Raw genomic sequence first — 19,439 nt, forward strand, 5'->3', positions numbered from 1 at the left:
AATTTCTTATTAGGCATGTCGTGCTAATTACGAGATCTAACTTACGTCATTGGAATCCACGTCATACAAAAGAATGTTTCCACCGCTGAGTCCCACACAAACTGAACGTTTCTCTGAAAGATAAGCAATTCCTACAACAGTTCCTGGTTCATCTGTAGATCCTGGTAAATTTAATGATGTACAGAAATTCACCTAAAAATATTTATAAAAGAAATCTTAAATTTATAAATATAATTAATATGGTTTTCAGAATTTAATAATTTAAAAAATCAATTTATAGAAACTATATGATAGTCTCTAAGTCCGCACCTCTAATATGTTGGATATCATTAATGTACAGTGGTATTTTTCAAACTTTTCATCTTGTGATTCCCTTCTGAGGGTCCTCATTGATCCTGCAATCCCCAACTAAAAATTTCAAGGAACTTACTTTCATTATACCAACATTTTAAATTAGTTTTAACTTTGCTTTGTAAATTATTGTTCATTTCTTCCAAAGAAAGGACCTGCACCCAAAACTTGAGAAGCACTCTACAGTAATCAATTCTGCTATCCATATGGCCACAGCAACGAGACGTCTCTAAAGTTGCAATGCTATGGCATCAGTCTTTCAAGAGCACAGCTGCAATTTAATTTGTGTTTTTAACTACTTTTTTCACCTTTGTAAGTAACAGCCATAAGTTTTTGTGATTTCTTGTTACAGTCTGATATTTACATAATTTACATGTTTTTTTTTTTTTTTTAAATTTTCTATTTATAAGAAGCACTTGCCAGTTTTATTTTTATAAAATTTTAAAATTTGGATTGCTTTTTCTTCGTCAAAGTTTAAAGTTCATAAAAATCATGACAAGAAAGCTAACCTTTTCAAGTTTTGTAAGCAACTTTGCATTACTATATTATTGAAAAATATCAGCCACACATCCCAGATGGAGATGTCTGGATTCAAATCCTGCCAAAGTGTGAAGGAATTGTTAAAGGCATCCTCAACTGGGGCTGTAGTTAGTTAACATGGAGGGAGCAGGGCCTCCACATATCTTATTCTGAGCTTTTCAGTCCACACAACAAGCACTTTGGCCCACGGGTATAAAAATACCTGAATTTACGAAAATGCCTAAAATATCCACATCAGTACCTTTTGGTGCAATCCAAAGGATTGACTACAAGATTGTTGCTAACTTCATGCCAATTTGATAAGCACAGTAGATAGAAAGAATATTTCTCTGCAAGGATAAAAACAATATCTAGATGTACTGCTCCTGAGAAATGGGATTCAAGCACTTTAGATTTTATGCAAAGGTATCACCAGAATTTTTTTTTTTTAAACCATTGGTAGTCATGCAAAATCACATAAAAGATATTGCCAACTTAAGTGTCACATTTTTATTCTATTTGACAGAGTTCTCAAATTTTTAATTTTGATGAATAAAAATGATGAAACAGATTGATGAAAGATGGATTTGATAATGGTGTTCAGCAAGCATTAGAGGAAAGAAAGTTATTCTGGATAGAGCTAAAGGTCTGACAGGAAATGGGATAGTATAGAGAAAAATGATGAATGGAAGGCTGATAGTCCACAAGAATTCGTTTGTACCGTTGGAGGGACCTACTGACATCCTGTGGGTATAACAGGTTTGGATGATGATATTTACGAAGTGGATAAACTACCCCTTCTTTGTGTTATCAGTCGCTTGTTATTATAAATGACTAATCATCATGATTTCAATAAACAACATTAACTGTAATGCATATAGGCAGTCGATATGTCAGTGGGGTAAAAGGCACATGAAGTGAACTGCTCGATTCTGATGGCACTCTGGGCTATTGGCATCAACAATTCATTTTTGTTTATAGCCTGGTAATCTTTTTTATTTTTTTTTGCTTGTCTTGAGGTCAGTTTATGTGGACAGAATAAATTTTGATAAAATTTTGAGTTCTCTTCTGATTTAGCTCAGCCCCCCAAAAAACAAGCATTCCATTTTAGTTATAAATTCCAGACTTTTACTTCTCAACCATTATTTATGAATTTTTAGAATGCTGAGGATTTCAAAATGCTATTTCTCAACATTTCAAAAATTATGACACTTTGAAAGGGCTCTCTTAAATATAGGTTGCAGGTTGTAGGTTGCAGCAAACATGCTAATATGTAGAAGTGAAGATCACAAACAATATGATGAATGTATGTGTATGTTCTTTTAAAACTTAATTTATAATTTACAAAAAAAAAAAATGTTTTGCTTGCTTTTAAAAATGTTTAAATGTAGTTACATCCACTGTAATCACAACTGCAGTAAAGCTGAACGGATGCAAGGGTTTAAATCTAGACTGATAAGTCGGTACAAAAAAATTAATTTGAGGATGAGCTGGGTTAGGCTGTTTGGCCTAGCAACAGAGCAACTCAAGCTATATTGTATCAGGGTATCACGTCTGTAAATTGAATGTGTTGCAAAGTTTGCAAGAAGAAGACCCCTACAATACAACGTGAAATATAATGTCACTATAGAATATAATGTAAAATACAATGTCATTTTAGACTGTTTAATTTGATTTCACTTGAAAAACCTAAAATAAATTTTTGGTTGAGAGGACCCAAATCAAAATCTTTCCAGAGTGTCTATGTTAGAAATTTGAGTAGTTAGTGAAAAGCATGGTTGTACTATGTTTTGTACTGTTGAAGGGGTCTGATAAAATAGAAAATGTTAACACTATCAATATGGCAGTTATTAAAATTCCCCCCCCCCCCAAAACTAAATTAATAAACATTAAATTATAATTTTTATTTCTTTGCATTTTGTTATTCAGAATAGAAGTATATTATGTCAATGTTGCACAATTTAAATATTTGTTTTATTTAAATATGAAGCATGCTATCTGTCATACTTGCTAATTAAATAAATAAATAAATTTTCTGTTTATACTCTGGGATGACCATATGGTCAGAGGAGTTCACAAGATAACAAGAATACAAGAAACAGCTCCATATTTAGCAGTCATGGGCTTGAACTCCGGTCACTCAAGGCATGTGTACTATGCACCCTCAAGCCTGATCACTCAGCTACAGCAGCCTAGTGTTAGTTATATTAGCAATGAATGACAAAGAAGTTATAAATCAGAAAAAGAGTAGACTTTATTATCCAAGATTTACCAAAACTTTAATATGGATGCAATTTTCAGAATCTGAGATTAGCCAATCAAGCTCTGCTGAAAATGGTCTTGATAAGTTCCTTCTATCATCAGTGTTAGAAGTCATAATTACTCCAAGTTCAATGGTATTTGAACTTGGAGTGTTCCAAACATGAAATGAGTGGTATTTCCACTTTGTTGCAGAGATCTTGGGATTTAAGAAGGATCTATCATATTTACTATTATTAATAAATACATAAAAGTGTAAACAAATCTTCATCAATCAGATAAAGAAAGTATACCTTATAGGCAGGCACATCTACACGGTATATGGAATTTGGAGAAGCGAGAAAAATATTTTCTGTGTCACTGTCCACGCAGAGATGGGTTACTTCCTTTAAACATTCCTCGTGGATAGAGAATGTTGTCAGTAGCTTCAGGTTCCGCATTTTATGATCTGTGAGTTTATTAACTCTTCTATAGTCTTACACAAAACCTAAGAAATTAATCTGCAAAAAAAAAGAAGATAAATAAATAAAATGAAATGAAATAAAAAATAAATTGCAGTATTATAAAAACAAGTTTTCAATTATTAAATATACAATTATAATACTGATATGATTACATACTAAAAAATAATTTTCTACAGAATACAGAAGTTAACCATTTTAATAACCCTCGCTACAGTATTGACTGGCCAAGATTCATTATATAATGAATTTCCATTCATGTCATATGGTGCCTCCGTAGCCAGGTGGGCAGGAGCGGCAGAGCGGAGCACACGCTTCTTGATTAGACCGAGGTTTGAGCCTGTGATGATGCGGAAAGGCCTGTAGCTTATTTTCAGAACATGAATAATACCAATATATAAGGATAATAAAATACACAAAAACGTGAAACATTAAAACTTTGAGTTATCGGGTGTGGTTATTTCATGAAATAGAATACTTTTGTTATTTATTTATTTTTTGCAGTATAAAATATTAAAATGTAGTTTTGTTACAAAACATGGTGAAACACCAGAACTCAAAATGGAAAATTTTATGAAACAAAACACATGTCAATGAAATCTTATTTTTATTAATCAAGTATGTACATAACATTACCAATGCCTATGACAAATTGGATTGGCATTCCAGTGCACTGCAAGCATTAGTAGCAGCATACAATCCCAGGGCCTCACATCTGGTGAGTATGGGCTTGGTACACCCAAGGTACTGAGCTAGATATCATCATACTTTTCTTTCATGGTGATTTCCTTCTACTTCTGGCTCTTGTTTTCTCTCTCCCAGGGTAACTCAGATTTTTTTTTTTTTTTTTGGCTGGTGTAGCAAAAGCCTAGAGCTGCCTTGCACCATATGGCTAATAATAATATGATGATGATGGTGCAAGAAAGCAAGCTTAAACAGCATGAGCCAAATAAATAAAATAAAGTGAAAAATCACAAGAAGGATTCAGTCTGTCTGTGCGTGTGCACGAGAATTCCAAGGTAACGGTGACAGTGTTTACAATTCCCTCAACCACCAGTGAACAAAATAATTACATGATAAAAAAAATTAATGATTTCCCTGACCACTGCTTTATTTCCCTTTAATTGATTTAGTACCCCTTTTAGAAAATCAAGAGACTACCTCTGTGTGAGAGTGAGAGAGAGAGAGAAATTGGAATGCTAAGCACATTACGAAGCCAATTTCGACAGCAGGAAATTTTGGATATCTAACAGAACAAAATGTCCTCACTTCATATATTTCAGAGGGATTAAAATAGCCACTATTACACAGATGCAGATTAAATTGTCAGTATAAAATAAAAAGCAGAAAAACTACACTTACGATTACATCAAAACGTATTTAGTCACCATAAACACAACGAGATTCGTACACATGCTTACTAAAGCGCCCTCCTCTGGCGAAAAAGAATTACGTCATTGCGAATAAGTCTACCCAATACAATTCATTATAAGGCTAGTTGATTGTAAATGTTATTATTAGCCATAAGGTGCAAGGAAGCCTCAGGATTTTGCTGCACCTGCCAAAAAATAAAAAATAAAATTCTGAATTACCTTGAGAGAGAAAGAGAGAACAAGAGTCAGAAGTAGAAGAGAATCACCAAGAAAGAGAAGAATGATGATATCCAGTGCAGTACCCTCGGTGTACCAAGCCCATACTCACCAGATGTGAGCCCTTGAATTAAACTGTTTTAAAACTTTTATTTTTGACTCCTTTTCTAAAAAAAAAAAATTGAGTTCTCTCAGATAAGTACACCTTCCGTCCTATTTTTAAAGCATTTTAGCAACTCTGGACGACATCGATTGGAATAAAGCACTCCATTCTACTCCGACTTTTATTTTAGTAATTGAATCTGTGCCAAACTGGTAAGGAGAAGGGTCGAAGGAGGCGGGGGGGGGGAGTAGAAGACGTGACAGCTTTCCCGAGCCTAATATCGCGTATGGGGCCCTGGGGAAGCCTTTTTTTTATGCTGTCTGACGTTTTTCAAGTTGGCTGACTTAGACAGTCTCAGGCAAGGGTGCATGGTTTTTAATTCTGGAAACTGGGTTTTTCGTCCAGCAATCCTACTGAAGAATACACACAATTACAGATACAATATTCCGACTCCTCACAGCTTTAGTTGCTTTGGCTTTTAACATACACCTAACTCTGGATCATAATTAAATTATTTAGAAATGCAGGGCGATATACTTTCAAGCCAAGATCTTTTAGTATTAGTTCGTTTGTTTACTGTAGAATTTTATGCGCAGTCCTCGTGGGTAGCACAGTTGGTAGTATCGCCGTTTTTGTGAAGGCTGCTTTATCTTGTGCTCCTCAAGTTTAGTGTTTTCATGTGCTTATTATACGTGTTACATCAACTTTTTTGTAGAATGAGCTGACTGATTATACTAAAACTATTATATTTAGGCCACCCGAATAATGAAATTCATCTGTCGTGCTGTTCTTATGTCTGTTAATTGCGTGTGTTCTATGGTCGATTTGTCCGTTTGCTGGACGAAAAACCGCAGTTTTTGTGGAAAAAACCTTGCTGTCTCCGCCTGAGACCGACTAACTCAGCCACGAAGTGAAAAAAGCCCATTAACGTTCCTCGCGTCATCGACGGAATTCGAACCCGGGCCTTTTCCACCCGGTGTGGGGAGGACGGTGGCGATTCCACTGTACTACTCGCACAGACTGCACCTTATGATTTTTTCATGATCTGTTTCTTACCTATGTTCATATTTGCCGAATTTTACTTTCGCATTTGCCTTCACTGCTCGCCATCTTCCCACCGCCTCCGGGCTATATCACAAGGTCAAGCAGTTCCACCACGTTTGCGTTTGCCCTCAGTTAATCACTTCAAATGTGCAAATTTTACAATTCTGACCTATTTTACGCACCAGTCTGGCTTACGAGACTGGCCTGCGCATCATGCTGTTAACATGACTAATTGCTTCAAGACTTTTTTACCTGCTTTTTCTCTTCCCAGGATACTGCTTTTCACGACGTAAAAAAAAAAAATCGTGTGTGCCACTAATTGAATTTTTTTTCAGAAAATAAGCAGTAGATATTCCCGAAAATTTATCTCTTTGTGAGACAAATTTTAGAAAATTTGTCTAAAAAATGAATTTTTAGACATGGTACAGCCCAGGACTAGACTTAAAGAATTATTATTGGTTCAGTTTGATTTATATTGATTGTGCAAATAATGACGTCTAATGACAGCTCCTCTTCATCCGGAGAGGATGAATTAGATAATTTTCCCCCTCTTCCGCCTAAGACGCCACTAAAGACTCCCCATCCTTCACATAAGAAGAAAAAGAATAACAGTTAGAAGAAACTTAAGCTCCTATTGTCCCGGTATGAGACTGCTGCTTCTGCAGATGCACAAGTTAAGCAAAAGTCTTTAGAGGCAAAGGAAAGCCCTTCTGAACGTCCTGTTAGCATTAGCATTATCACTATCATTAGCATTAGCATTTAGCATTAGCAAAGAATGCAAGAAAGCAAGCTTATATAGCATCAGCCAAAAAAAAAAAACCAAAAAAAAAACCCCTTATTCACCCATCCACTCGCTCCAAACGTTTGTCAAGTTCTGCCTTGAATCTATTTAAGATATCAACTTCTACAACAACAGAAGGAAGTTTGTTCCAGCAATCAACCACCCGCTGGCTAAAGACAAACTTCCGCACATCTATCCTACAACCGTCTTTCCTCAATTTGAATTTATACCCTCTCAGGAGATTATTCTGAGCAAGAGCAAGAATCCCATCAGCATTCAGCATGCTCAAACTATTCAAGGCTTTATACACCTCAATCAGATCACCTCACAGGTGTCTAGTCTCCAGACACTGTAATTTGCAAAACTTAGCCTTTCTTTGTAAGAGCAACCCTTTGTTCCATTCACTAATCTTGTTGCCCTTCTCTGTACTCGTTCCAACAGCTCTACATCCTCATTAAAATGAGGCTTCCAGACCTGTATACCGTACTCAAGGTGTAGCCTAACCATTGCCTTATACAACGGGTTAATCACTTCCTTATCCCTGCTAGAAAAATTCCTGTGTATCACTGACAAGACACTATGAGCTACTCTTGCAGACCGTCTCCACTGCTCAGAAAACTTCATATCTGCCTGCACAATTACTACCAGGTCCTTTTCATTCTCTACAACTGTTAGTGTGGTACCACAGAGTTGATACGTTACTTTGGGATTACTGCTTCCCATATGTAGTACATTACATTTGTCAATGTTAAACTTCATTTGCTACCGCTCAGCCCATCTGCTCAACTTTTCTAGACCCTGTTGCAGCAGTGTACTGTCATTAGTGTCATTAACAATCCTGCCAACCTTCGTATCGTCTGCAAACTTGGACATTAAGCCTGATATACCATCATCAATATCATTTATAAATACAGAAAACAATGGACCCAACACTAAACCCTGAGGGACTCCACTAATAACGTTAGTCCACAAACAGCAGTGTCCATTGATTACCACTCTCTGTCTTCTCCCACTCAACCATGTCTTTATCCATAGAATCAATTGCCTCCAATGCCACACTGCTCCAATTTGTGTAGCAGTCTTCCATGTGCAACAGTATCAAAGGCTTTTCTAAGATCCAAATATATGATATCAAAGTTATTCTTTGCCTCCAGTTCCTTTGTGACTACATCATAATATCCAATCAAATTAGTCAGAGAAGACTTCCCCTTAACAAACCCATGCTGTGTCCGTGCTATAACTGAAGTCTTGTTTAGATGATCCTGCAGTGCTTCTTTAACCAGTGCCTCCATTAATTTCCCTGGAACAGGAGTTAAACTAACAGGTCTGTAATGACCTGTGTCTCCCTTTGATCCTCCTTTGTGGATTGTGGTCACATTTGCACGTCTCCAGTCCATGGGTACCTCCCCTGAGTCCAGGGAAGCTCTCATAATTATGATTAAGAGTTTGCTTACTTCCTTTGCTGCCTCCTTTAATATAACTGGATAGATCCCATCCACCCCAGGTGCCTTGTGTTTATCTTCAACAATTTCTCCTCCACTTTACTCTCAGTTATTACAAGATTCTCTAGCTTACTGCTAGAGTTGAATACACCTCTGGCATTCCCCTCGCTGAATAACTCCTCATGTGTGAATGTCGATGCAAAATATTCATTTAGTTTGTTAGCTACCTGAGCAGGGTCATCAACAGTTGACCCATCAATATCAAGTGGACCAATCTGATTCATCCCCTTCCTTCTAGAGTTTACATAAGTAAAGAACTCTTTGCTGTTTTTCTTCACATCCCTTGCCAAGGATCTCTCGTAATCTGCCTTCGCCTGCCTAACCTCCTTTGTAACTTGGTTACAGATCAACCTGTATCTATCATAGGCTTCTGTGTCACGTGTTAATTTGTATGTATCCCATGCATTTTTCTTCTCTGCCATATGTCTCATTAGTTCATCTGACATCCATTTAGGCCTAAACCTTGAACAATATTTCTTAGTTGGTATTTAAAGCCTAGTAGCTTGCAAGATAAGTTCTTTGAATGCTTCCCATTTTGAATTTGCTGTTGGTAACATCATCAGTTGGTTCCACTGTATAGAATTTAAATACTGTCTCAGACCACCGTAGTCACCTTTACTAAAGAAAAAAACCCTTTCCTTTACCCTTGATGGTAGTTACCTCTTTGAGTAAATCCCACTTTGGCACACTGTGATCACTGCCACCTAGTGGTTCCTTTATCTGCAGATTCTTAATGCACGAAGAATCACTACTGATAATCAGATGAAGAGTATTTCTCCCTCTAGTTGCCTCCCGAACATGCTGCTGTAGAAAACAATCATCCAATAAATCCACAAAAGCCTTGCTAGTGTGCGAGTGCCAACCACAAATTGCAATCAATATCCGGGAAATCTAAAGCGTTTAGGGCATAAGCCTTCAACATTTACTTCAATATTTATACATAGTCTATCCGGAAAATTAAAATCCCCCATTAAAAGACACTCTCATTTACTGGCCCACTCTATTTCTCGGCACAATTGCTCGTTATACTCATCAGATTCATTAGACCTATAACACACCCCTACTCTCATTTTTCCTTTCCCAGTGCTTATGTCACACCAAACAGACTCAACATTGCATTGTCCACCCACATTAACTGGATGCACTTCCTTAGATTTTATGTGTTTCTTAACTAACTGCATAAGCCCTCCTCCCTTCCTGTCCTGTCTATCCTTTCTGTACACATTGTACTCCCAAAATTCCAGTTCTGCACTGCTTATGTCTTTGTGACACCATGTGTCTGATATCCCAACAATATCTGCCTTTGATATCTTGACTAGCACTTCAAGCTCATAGAATTTATTAACTATACTCCTATCATTGGTGTACATGCAATTATACATGTACCTGTTTCTACTCTTAGTTACCCTAACACTGCCCATGTATTTACTTGATCCGCTATGACTCCCAGCAGTCCTGGAAATTCCCATTTCCTTGCTTTCCAGGCTGCTGCTCAATTGCATTTCAATAGAAGTAGTGCAAGAATCACTGTTGCTGACTCTTCTGGTAAAAACCCTGTTGCTTCCAAGGATCCCCCTCCAACTACTCCTGTTGCGACATCTGTTTTGGGCCGCGAATTTGCTTCTGGACTCAGTTCTTCCTCCAGACTGGGAATTCTTCCGATTTTGGGAATGCCGAAAATAAAAGTCTTCACCCCACCGTCACTAGATCATCTCTAAGCTGCATAAAAAACTGATATCTTTTATTAATTTCAATGCAAACGGATTTACAGAAACAGCCGCGAACTACATCCATGATTTGTGGTCAAACTTGGGGATAATTGCCAAGTTTGACCACGGAGCTGCTAATCGACAACAAGAAGCTAGGCGCCGTCAGCGATGAGATTAGCATTTAACATTAGCATTAGCATTAGTAGAGGCATTTGATGCAAGAAAGCAAGCTTATGCAGCATCAGCCAAAAACAAACAAAAAGAAAACAAATAAATAAATAAATAAAAAATATCCACTTCACCCCTCTGTTCGTTCGAAATACCTGTCCAGCTGAGCCTTAAACTTATTTAGGCTATCAACTTCCACGACAAGGGATGGAAGTCTATTCCAGCAATCAACCACCCGCTGGCTAAAGGCAAATTTCCTCACGTCTATCCTACATCTGTCTTTCCTCAATTTGAATTTATGCCCTCTCAGGTGATTATTCTGAGCAAGAGGAAGAATCCCATCGGCATTTAGCATGTTCAAACCATTCAAGGCTTTATACACCTCTATCAGATCACGTCGCCGGTGCCTAGTCTCCAGACACTGTAATTTGCAAAACGTAAGCCTTTCTTCGTAAGAGCCCCCCTTTGTTCCATCGAGATACGGTCCAGAACGATCATCCTCGAAAAAGGCTTAGACACTTTCACTATAAACCCACCTACATCTTCATATATTCCAGATCCCCCTCCATCAGTCTGCGCGGGTAGCACAGTGGTATCGTCACCGTCCTCCCCACACCGGGTGGAAAAGGCCTGGGTTCGAATCCCGTCGATGACACGAGGAACTTTAATGGCCTTTTTTCACTCCGTTGCTGAGTTAGTCGATCTCAGGCGTAGATAGCAAGGTTTTTCTCCCCAGTAACTGGGGTTTTTTCGTCCAGCAAAACAGGTAAATCGACCATAGAACACACGCAATTTACAGACACAAATACGGGTTAATGTATTTAATTACGGGCAACCCTAAAATAATAATAATAATAATAATCCCCCTCCATCATTTGCAGAAATTCTGAGGAAGGGCATTTCCCCACCTTCTTCTGGTACTCACAAATCTTACACAGCCTCGGCTTCAAACAGCTTTCAACTTGGCCCCAAAACCCAACCATCATAGAATGTCCTTCTCCTGAGAGCCAATGACACCAGCGAACTGAAAACTAGCCACGAGGTAAAGGAGTTTGTATCCAAAACTCTGAAAAAGAGACTTCAAGATGGTTAGAGTAAAATCTCTCAGAGTGATAAGAAACCGCGTCCAAGCAAGATCTCAATGCTATCTCTTCCTCTGCGTCACTCTCTGCTGCTGGCGTCGCTACTTCTGCTCCCAAAAGATCAGATCCTGCAATTATATTCTATGGCGTTCCCAAAGACTACGCAAATGAGGACTTCTTAGAGGACCTTTACTTTAAGAACCTCATTGATTTAGGATTCTCATACAAGGAAATAAAGGAGGGCACTACGTTCTGGTTCAACACCAAGTCAAACTCATCCTCGACTAATCATATGGTTGTCAGCTTTACACCAAAGATCTATAAAGAAGTATTGTCACGTGAACGGGTGTTCCTTGGCTGTGGCTCCCACAAGTTTAGACCATTTACAATAGTAATCAAATGTTTCCTTTGTCTAGGCTATGGGCACAGCACACAACATTGTACTCACACCTCTCCAACCTGTAGTGACTGTGCCCGTAGTGAGCACGTCATTGCAGAGTGCCCATACAAAGAGGAGCAGCCTGTCTGCATTAAATGTAAGAGGCGCAAGAGGGCTTCACAGCAGTCGGTGAGAGATACAACCTGCCCTGGATACCAACGTGCCCTGGAAATGATACGGCTCAGAACTGCTGGAGCTGGAGAACTCCAAGACCCTAAAACATGCATCATCATTTTAAACAGAAATTTAGATGTTGTTGTTGTCCGTGGTCTCTGCAACAAACTGTCGACTTGTGTGTAAATCACCTTTTCATCTCTCTCCTATCTTCTGTCAATCTACTGTCCCCCTTCTGCAGACTTGAACGATTCGTTAAACTTCTTGGAGTTCGCGCTTAACTTCCTCGGCTCTAGGAACATCTTCATTACCTCGGATGTCAATGCAAATTCCCATTTCTGGTTCCGTGCTGTTTCTGACGCCAGAGGTCTTGAGGATTTTATTTTAAGTCATAATCTTGCAGTCCATAATCGACCAGGCCAACTCTCCACATTTTACAGCTCAACTGGTGAGTCGAACATCGACGTTACGCTCACCACCAATGACATAAATTCATGCATCGGCGATTGGGTTATAATCCCAGATTGAATGCTCAGCGATCATAGAGCCATTATGTTCTACATCTCTGTCGATGCACCTACCAACTGCAACTCACCTAGAACACCAGACTTCGTCCGATTCTACACAAACTGTTGTCATTTTTGCGAGGAAGCCTTGTCTGAATTTGTCTGGCACATTGTAAATTCTAAATGCAAATTTGAATTAGCTATTATGGTCGATTTTGAGGGTGCCTTCGACACTGTCTGGTTGTGCAGCGCCCTTGAACGTTTCTGGTCTGCCAGATGCTCCTTTCATATGTACAAATTATTTCAAAGCTATTTCTCTGACCGCTCAATAATTGTCAATTCAAAATTTCTCCAAGTCTCTAAGAAGGTGTTTCGAGAGTACCCCCAAGGTTCAGTCCTGGGGATCCTTATCTGGAACATTGTGCTTCAAGACCGGCTGGGCCGCTCTCTCCAGAATTGTAAACTTTTTGCTTTCGCCAATGACCTGACAATTGTGGTCTCAGGTTGTTCTCGTGCGGTGTTGGAGGTGAATGCAAACCGGATTTTAACTGACCTTTCCACCTGGTCATTGGCTAACAAACTTAAAATTAACCCAGTGAAAACAAAAATGATGCTTTTTTTAAATCCAAGTTGGATCTCAGGCGGCTTTTTAAATCCAAGTTGGATCTCCTCCCCAAGTCAAAATATTTGGCAAGCGGCTCCCTATAGTAACTGAGGCAAAACTCAGTGGGGTCATTATTGACGATAAGCTTTCCTTCTATCCGTCTGCGTGGGTAGCACAGTGATATCGTCACCGTCCTCCCCACACCGTGTGGAAAAGGCCCGGGTTCGAATCCCATCGATGACACGAGGAACTTTAGTGGGCTTTTTTCACTCCATAGCTGAGTTAGTCGGTCTCAGGCGTAGATAGCAAGGTTATTCCCCCAGAAACTGGGATTTTTTCGTCCAGCAAACAGGCAAATCGACCAGAGAACACACGTAATTTACAGACAAAATAAATATGGGTAGATGTAATCATTTATAGGGGACCCTAATATCATAATTTGGTTTTTTCCTTCGATCCTCATTTGATTCACATAAGTACTAAAATCCAAAAATTCACAGGGTCAATTATTAAGAATTTCCAGAGGGGGGTGAAGTCTTTCCAGGAAGTCACTTTTTCTCTACTATAATACTGTTTTCCTGCCCATACACCTATGCAGCAGGAGCTTGGTTTCAAGCTCCTGCTGCATAGCAGGAGCTTGAAAGAAGAGAAGGATCACATCACATTAATTTATACACATACAATTAATTAATTACAACACAAGATTGAAATAAGAGGTTGTAGAAAGGATGAACAACAATAACAAGACAACCAAACATACACTATAATTATATTATCCTGTTTCATCTCTTGAATCTAATCGTTGTTGTTGTAGTTGTAGGGTTTTAGGAGCATCAGAGACTAAAGCCATATTGTTTCATCTATACTGTCAGTAAATTGCCTGTGTGTTCTATAATCCATTTTCTATTCTTATAGCGAAAAAAAAAAACTATGCTACCCTTCTGAGACCGATTAACTCGGCCACGTTATGAAAAAGGCTCATAAAAATTGCTCACGTCATCAATGGGAATCGAACTCAGGTCTTTTCCATCCGGTGTGGGGAAAACAGCGATTCTACCAACTGTGCTGCTCATGAAGGCCTTGAATCTAGAGGCAAAAGAAAATACAAAAGATTTACAGTTCCTGTTCTCACTTCAAACGAAGGTTCCCTGTTAATTTTGGACTTGTACTTCATCTTAAATCAGATGATGTACCAGTGATCTCTCTGAATTTAAGGAACTAATTAAAATTTAGTGACATAACCAAGAGCAGCCTTGAAATTGTTGAAAACTTAAGATTATTTTTACAGTTGTAGCTTTTACACTGACCCATTTTAAGCACATTTCATTCAACGGGCAGTAGTAACCTTTTAATACTGAAACAGGCAGTCGTTGATCAGATCTTTGAGCAACACAGAATCAAAGAGAATAGAGAAGACACTGTGTACATTTTTTAATCATATGTAAAAAAATAAAAAAATTAAAAGTACTACGAGGAAAAGTATCACTTTTCCATTTAGTTTCTCTAAAGAGTTCTCATAACAATCCACAAGCTTTATAATGTTCCGAAGTCTTTTCTGTAATAATGTAGGGCGCCTGCTGGGCAGCGTTTAATACGGATATCAAGACTCCCAGGCAGGTTTCCAGCACTAAAATGAGAAACCAGAAAGACTAGGATTTTATATGAGCGTCTAGCGTTAAATTAGGACAAGATTCTGTGCTCTAAAACTCACCCAGATGGACGTTGGGCAAGAATGCAGCAACGAGAATTGCGTTGTGATGATTAACTCTAAGGCCCTTTGTGTATTGGCCTTTGAGCCCGCCTTTAATGATAGTCTATTTAAATATATATATATGCTATCAAAAAGTGTGTATTTCGGAATAGTCCTGAAGAAAGATAGATCAACAAACAAGGTATAGTTTATTATACATACATGGACTTGTGTATTTATTTACAGTAAAAGAATTAATAAGTAAAACAGGGAATTAGAATTATATTATGTTGTAAGTGTTAGCTTTACTCAGGATAGTTTTACATTTTCTAGTTAATGGATAGTAGTAACATGGCACCTTTCTGCCATACTGTCGACATTCTTCATGTAGTTTCGGTAAACAATCGTCGTTAATATACAATAAGTAGAAGAGCATCCAGCTATTCGAATTTATAGGCGAATGTGTAAGATTGACATATAGTTATGTTTGCCGTTACTAGAAACGCAGTATCCAGTAGTTGGTACAATAGATGACACATTCTGGCCTTAATATAGAAAATACATATGTGAATTTAGCTGGGAGGAGAGAGGCTAGTATGTGATATTAGGCGGGGAATAGAATAGTAGCTGTGGTCGTTCAGTAATTCCAGATAACCGGTCGCTAAACTAAAAGACGAACTTACCCAAATACTTTCCTACCGACTTGCCAGGCACTCCCTCCTTTTGTTCATCTCTCATCATCGAAGTTTTAGCTCCTTTTTCCATCTTCCTCCCACCAAAAGACCCTCGGTTTTCCCATAGTCCCAATATACACACCCCTTTCCCCTTTGGATGGCCCCTTTCTTGATTGGTTAGGAGCTTATTCCTGTGGGGAAAAGCAAATCTAGGATCACCTGTCCTAGTAATTAGACACGTTTAATTTGAGAAATCTACCGTGAGAAAGGAGTAAATTATTAATTGATATACGATGATACTTCCGGGTTATACCAAGGTATTCTCTTCACTCAAAGTCTATTTACCTCTGTCCATCATTTTTCAACAAGAGTCAATTCGCAGTAATCAGTTCGAATTTCTCTCAAGAATACCTTCCTCATTCCGATTTACTCACTAGCCCCCACAGATTTTGCCATTGTATATCTGAGTAATGCAAGCGCAGCACTACTTAGCTGATCCTATCGAATGTCGGCTTCATGTAGTGGATTGACCGAACTATGGGAGTGAGATGGAAATTCGATTACTGCTTTCCTAAGAATAGAATCGGACAAAACACTTTCAACACGGCCTTATTACTCTACACATATAGTGACTGGCAAAAGTAATGTGTGGCTATTTATGAGAATATTTTACGATATAAAAATGTTCACATTTTAATAATAATGCCATTTAAGAAAAATGTTTCGATTGTCTTAGAAGCCATAATCTCTGATGTTTTAGGTGCATCAGTAACTCAGACCACATTGCACTGTTTTATGTGTGTAAATTTCGCGTGTTCTGTGGTCGATTTCCTGCTTGCTGGATGAAAAACCTGAGTTTCCGGGAGAAAGAACCTCGCCTGAAACCGACTAACTCAGCTCATAAAAATGCCTCCAGCCACTAACGGGATTCAGGTCTTTTCCACCCAGTGTAGGCAGGACGACGAATTTACTAACTGCACTACACGTGAGATAATTTCTGAATGGGGAAAACTTTTAGACTTTTTAGCTAAGAATCAAAAAGCCATTTTTTATTGCTAGTAAGTCCAAGATTTTTTATGGACCTGGCTTTAGGAATAACCGCGATGCCAAGAAGAAGATAAAATACGAATAGATTATGCTATTTTATTCTGAAATGGAAATATATGCAGATTTTTAAACATTTAGCTGAAAGCGATATTTGAATAAAGCAATTTTATACAAGAGAAAGGCCTGAGCAATCCGAACTGTTATTGTTAATGATATCCAAAGGGTTTCGTGTAATGGCCTTACGATCGTAAGGTAAGGTCATCACCTTACGTAAGATCTAAAAAGAATTAAATCTAACTGCATATGCTGTTGAATGCTCTGTAACAAGAAAATAAGTCTTCAAGAGATTGGGTACTCTAGAAATGCCTACAAATATGGATTTTCTGGTCAACGTACCAAATCTACGCTCCAGGAGACAAATCAAAACGAGGAATAACTTTAATTTGTTTACTCTGTAACTTCGATGATGTACTATGGCTTGGAAGAATTGTCGTCCCACGCGAGGCACGTGAAGCAAGAAACACGTCAATCTTCTTTTTCCAGTTGAACAAAAGTTTTCGACAAGTTGTAGGTGTACCTATTATCTGGTGAAGGACTTTTTCTTTTCATTCTGAATACTTTTTGTTTTTTTTTAAAGACAAGGGTTAGTTCAACGTCCTACCACAATACAGACATATTTATAATTTTGGAGACCTTCGCTAGTAAGAAATTGAACTGCCCAACCAAATATACTGTCTGTAAATTGTGTGCGTTCTGTGGTCGAATTTCCGGTTGCTGGACGAAACACCCGAATTTGTGGGGGAACAAAAAACAATGCTGCTCTCTCCTGAGATCGATTAACTCAGCCATGTTGTGAAAAAGGTCCATAAAAATTCCTCTTGCCATCGACAGGACTTGGATTCAGGTTTTTTTTACCCAGTGTGGGAGGAAGGCGATTCTACCAACTGTGATGCCCACTAGGGCGATAAGTTCGTCTCTAAGTCTTTCTGTATATAAAGTCTATCAGTGGATAGTTAAGGGTGGACATTTTTCAGTCCACACTATCCATCAGATGGAAATATCGGTACTTTGGCGAAGGGTCTTGGTTTTACTTGTCGTAGAGTGCCAAAATTCGTCATTACTAATATTAAGATCTGAACTTTCACTTTATTCAACTGTGCATCATCTTCAATGCCATCGGGGGCTTCATACATCTTTGAGATTACTGGTCATTTTATTTGTCATGTTAGCGAAAAAACATGATTTGATGCCTTCGTCCATTCGGTACTGCTGTTCTTTCTCTTAATCTTTCATTCCTATATTCAGATTTAATCGATTATTATTAATAAATGTTTTGAATATGCGAATTCGTTAATTTTCTCCAAAGAAATTAAAATATCAACCTTGTATTAAGTTTTTTCAAAGAAATTGAAGTATTTTTTTTGTTGGAGTACATTGTTCTGACGTTTAGGAAACGAGTTAATTCAATCAGCATCACCATCTGTGTTCATTTATTGATCGAAATAATTAAGAGATTGAAATTAGAACGGGACAAACATAACGCTTGAAAAGATTGTTCGGCGAAATAAACTACCAAAATCCTAATTAAACCTTATTACGGTTTAATTAGGATTTTGGTTCATTAACTTCAAATCATCAATTGAACCATGTATCCCAGAAAACATAAGTGGAGAAAACACTCAAATACAGAACAAGCACTCAAGTACATGAAAATTCCACGCTTTGTATCACCACATAAAAGACATTGCCGACAATCAGGATAGTTAAATAAGATAATGAAGACTTCTGTTATCAGCCCAGGAGAAATATTCTCCAAAAAAAGGAGGACAACACGCAAATATTGCGAGTTGTCCTAAAAGTTACTTTTCTAATAACCCGTGTAGTATATGTCTGAAAATAAGCATGGTTTTTCTCACACCGAGTGGAAAAGATCTGGGATTGAATCCCATCAATGAGGTGAAGGATTTTTATGGGCGTTTTTCACAATGTGGCCGAGTTAGTCGTCTCCAGTAAACAAGAAATCGACCACAGTACTCACGCAATTTACAGACATACAATGATATATAGGCACAATATAGTCTATGTGCCTGAAACCAATAACATCGATACATTTAAAAATAATTGCAGTAAAACTATACCTATAATTTGCAGATGTTCAGTGTGGGCTTGATAGATAGCACCAACAATATCTAGGTTTCTCTTACACTTTCCAAAATGTATGTAAGAAGAAAAGATTTGCGTGAAAAGAAACTAGGGAAGTAACACGCAGACTTGGACATGGAATTGAAGGCAGTTCAGGCCCTCGTGGGTAGCACAGTTAGTAGGATCACCGTCCTCCCCACACCCAGTGAAAAGGACCTGAGTTCTAGTTTAAGGATTTTAGTAGCTCCAGCAACTTAGGCCATATTGAGCCATATATAATATATCTGTAAATTGCATGTGTTCTGTGGTCGATTTGTTGTTTATTGGACGAACAACCCCAGTTTCCAGGAGAAAACCATGTTACCTTCGCATAAGACCAACTAATTCAGCCACGTTGTGAAAATGATCCATAATTCCTCGCGTAATTGACGGGATTCGAGCTCAGGTCTTTTCATTCCGGTGTGTGGTGAGGACTGTGATTATGCCATTTGTGCTCTCCAGCAGAATAGACAAAATCGACCATAGAATTAATCGAATTTACATTCACTATATATTGAAGTCTAACGTTCTCAATTGATTTGGCGCAAAAATAAATATAAGCAATATATGTATACTATCCATATAAAAAATTTAGGGAGCCACTTGTTTCCAATGA

General features: G+C 38.1%; 1 protein-coding gene across 1 annotated transcript in view; it reads right to left on the minus strand.

The window, feature by feature from the left end:
- Window positions 1–3,623, minus strand: part of Elp1 (elongator complex protein 1) — a 124,990-nt gene extending 121,367 nt beyond the window's left edge. The window contains exons 1-2 of the mRNA XM_090370338.1: window positions 3,423–3,623; window positions 46–192 (exon numbers count right to left, since the gene is read on the minus strand). Of these exons, the coding sequence (XP_090226464.1) occupies window positions 46–192; window positions 3,423–3,569 (294 nt within the window). The 5' untranslated portion in view covers window positions 3,570–3,623. The remainder of the gene's footprint in view (window positions 1–45; window positions 193–3,422) is intronic.
- Between the last annotated feature and the right edge of the window lie 15,816 nt (window positions 3,624–19,439).

Source organism: Mastigoproctus giganteus, chromosome 3 (assembly GCF_048544385.1).
Source record: "Mastigoproctus giganteus isolate SK-2022 chromosome 3, ASM4854438v1, whole genome shotgun sequence".
Classification (NCBI taxonomy): domain Eukaryota; kingdom Metazoa; phylum Arthropoda; class Arachnida; order Uropygi; family Thelyphonidae; genus Mastigoproctus; species Mastigoproctus giganteus.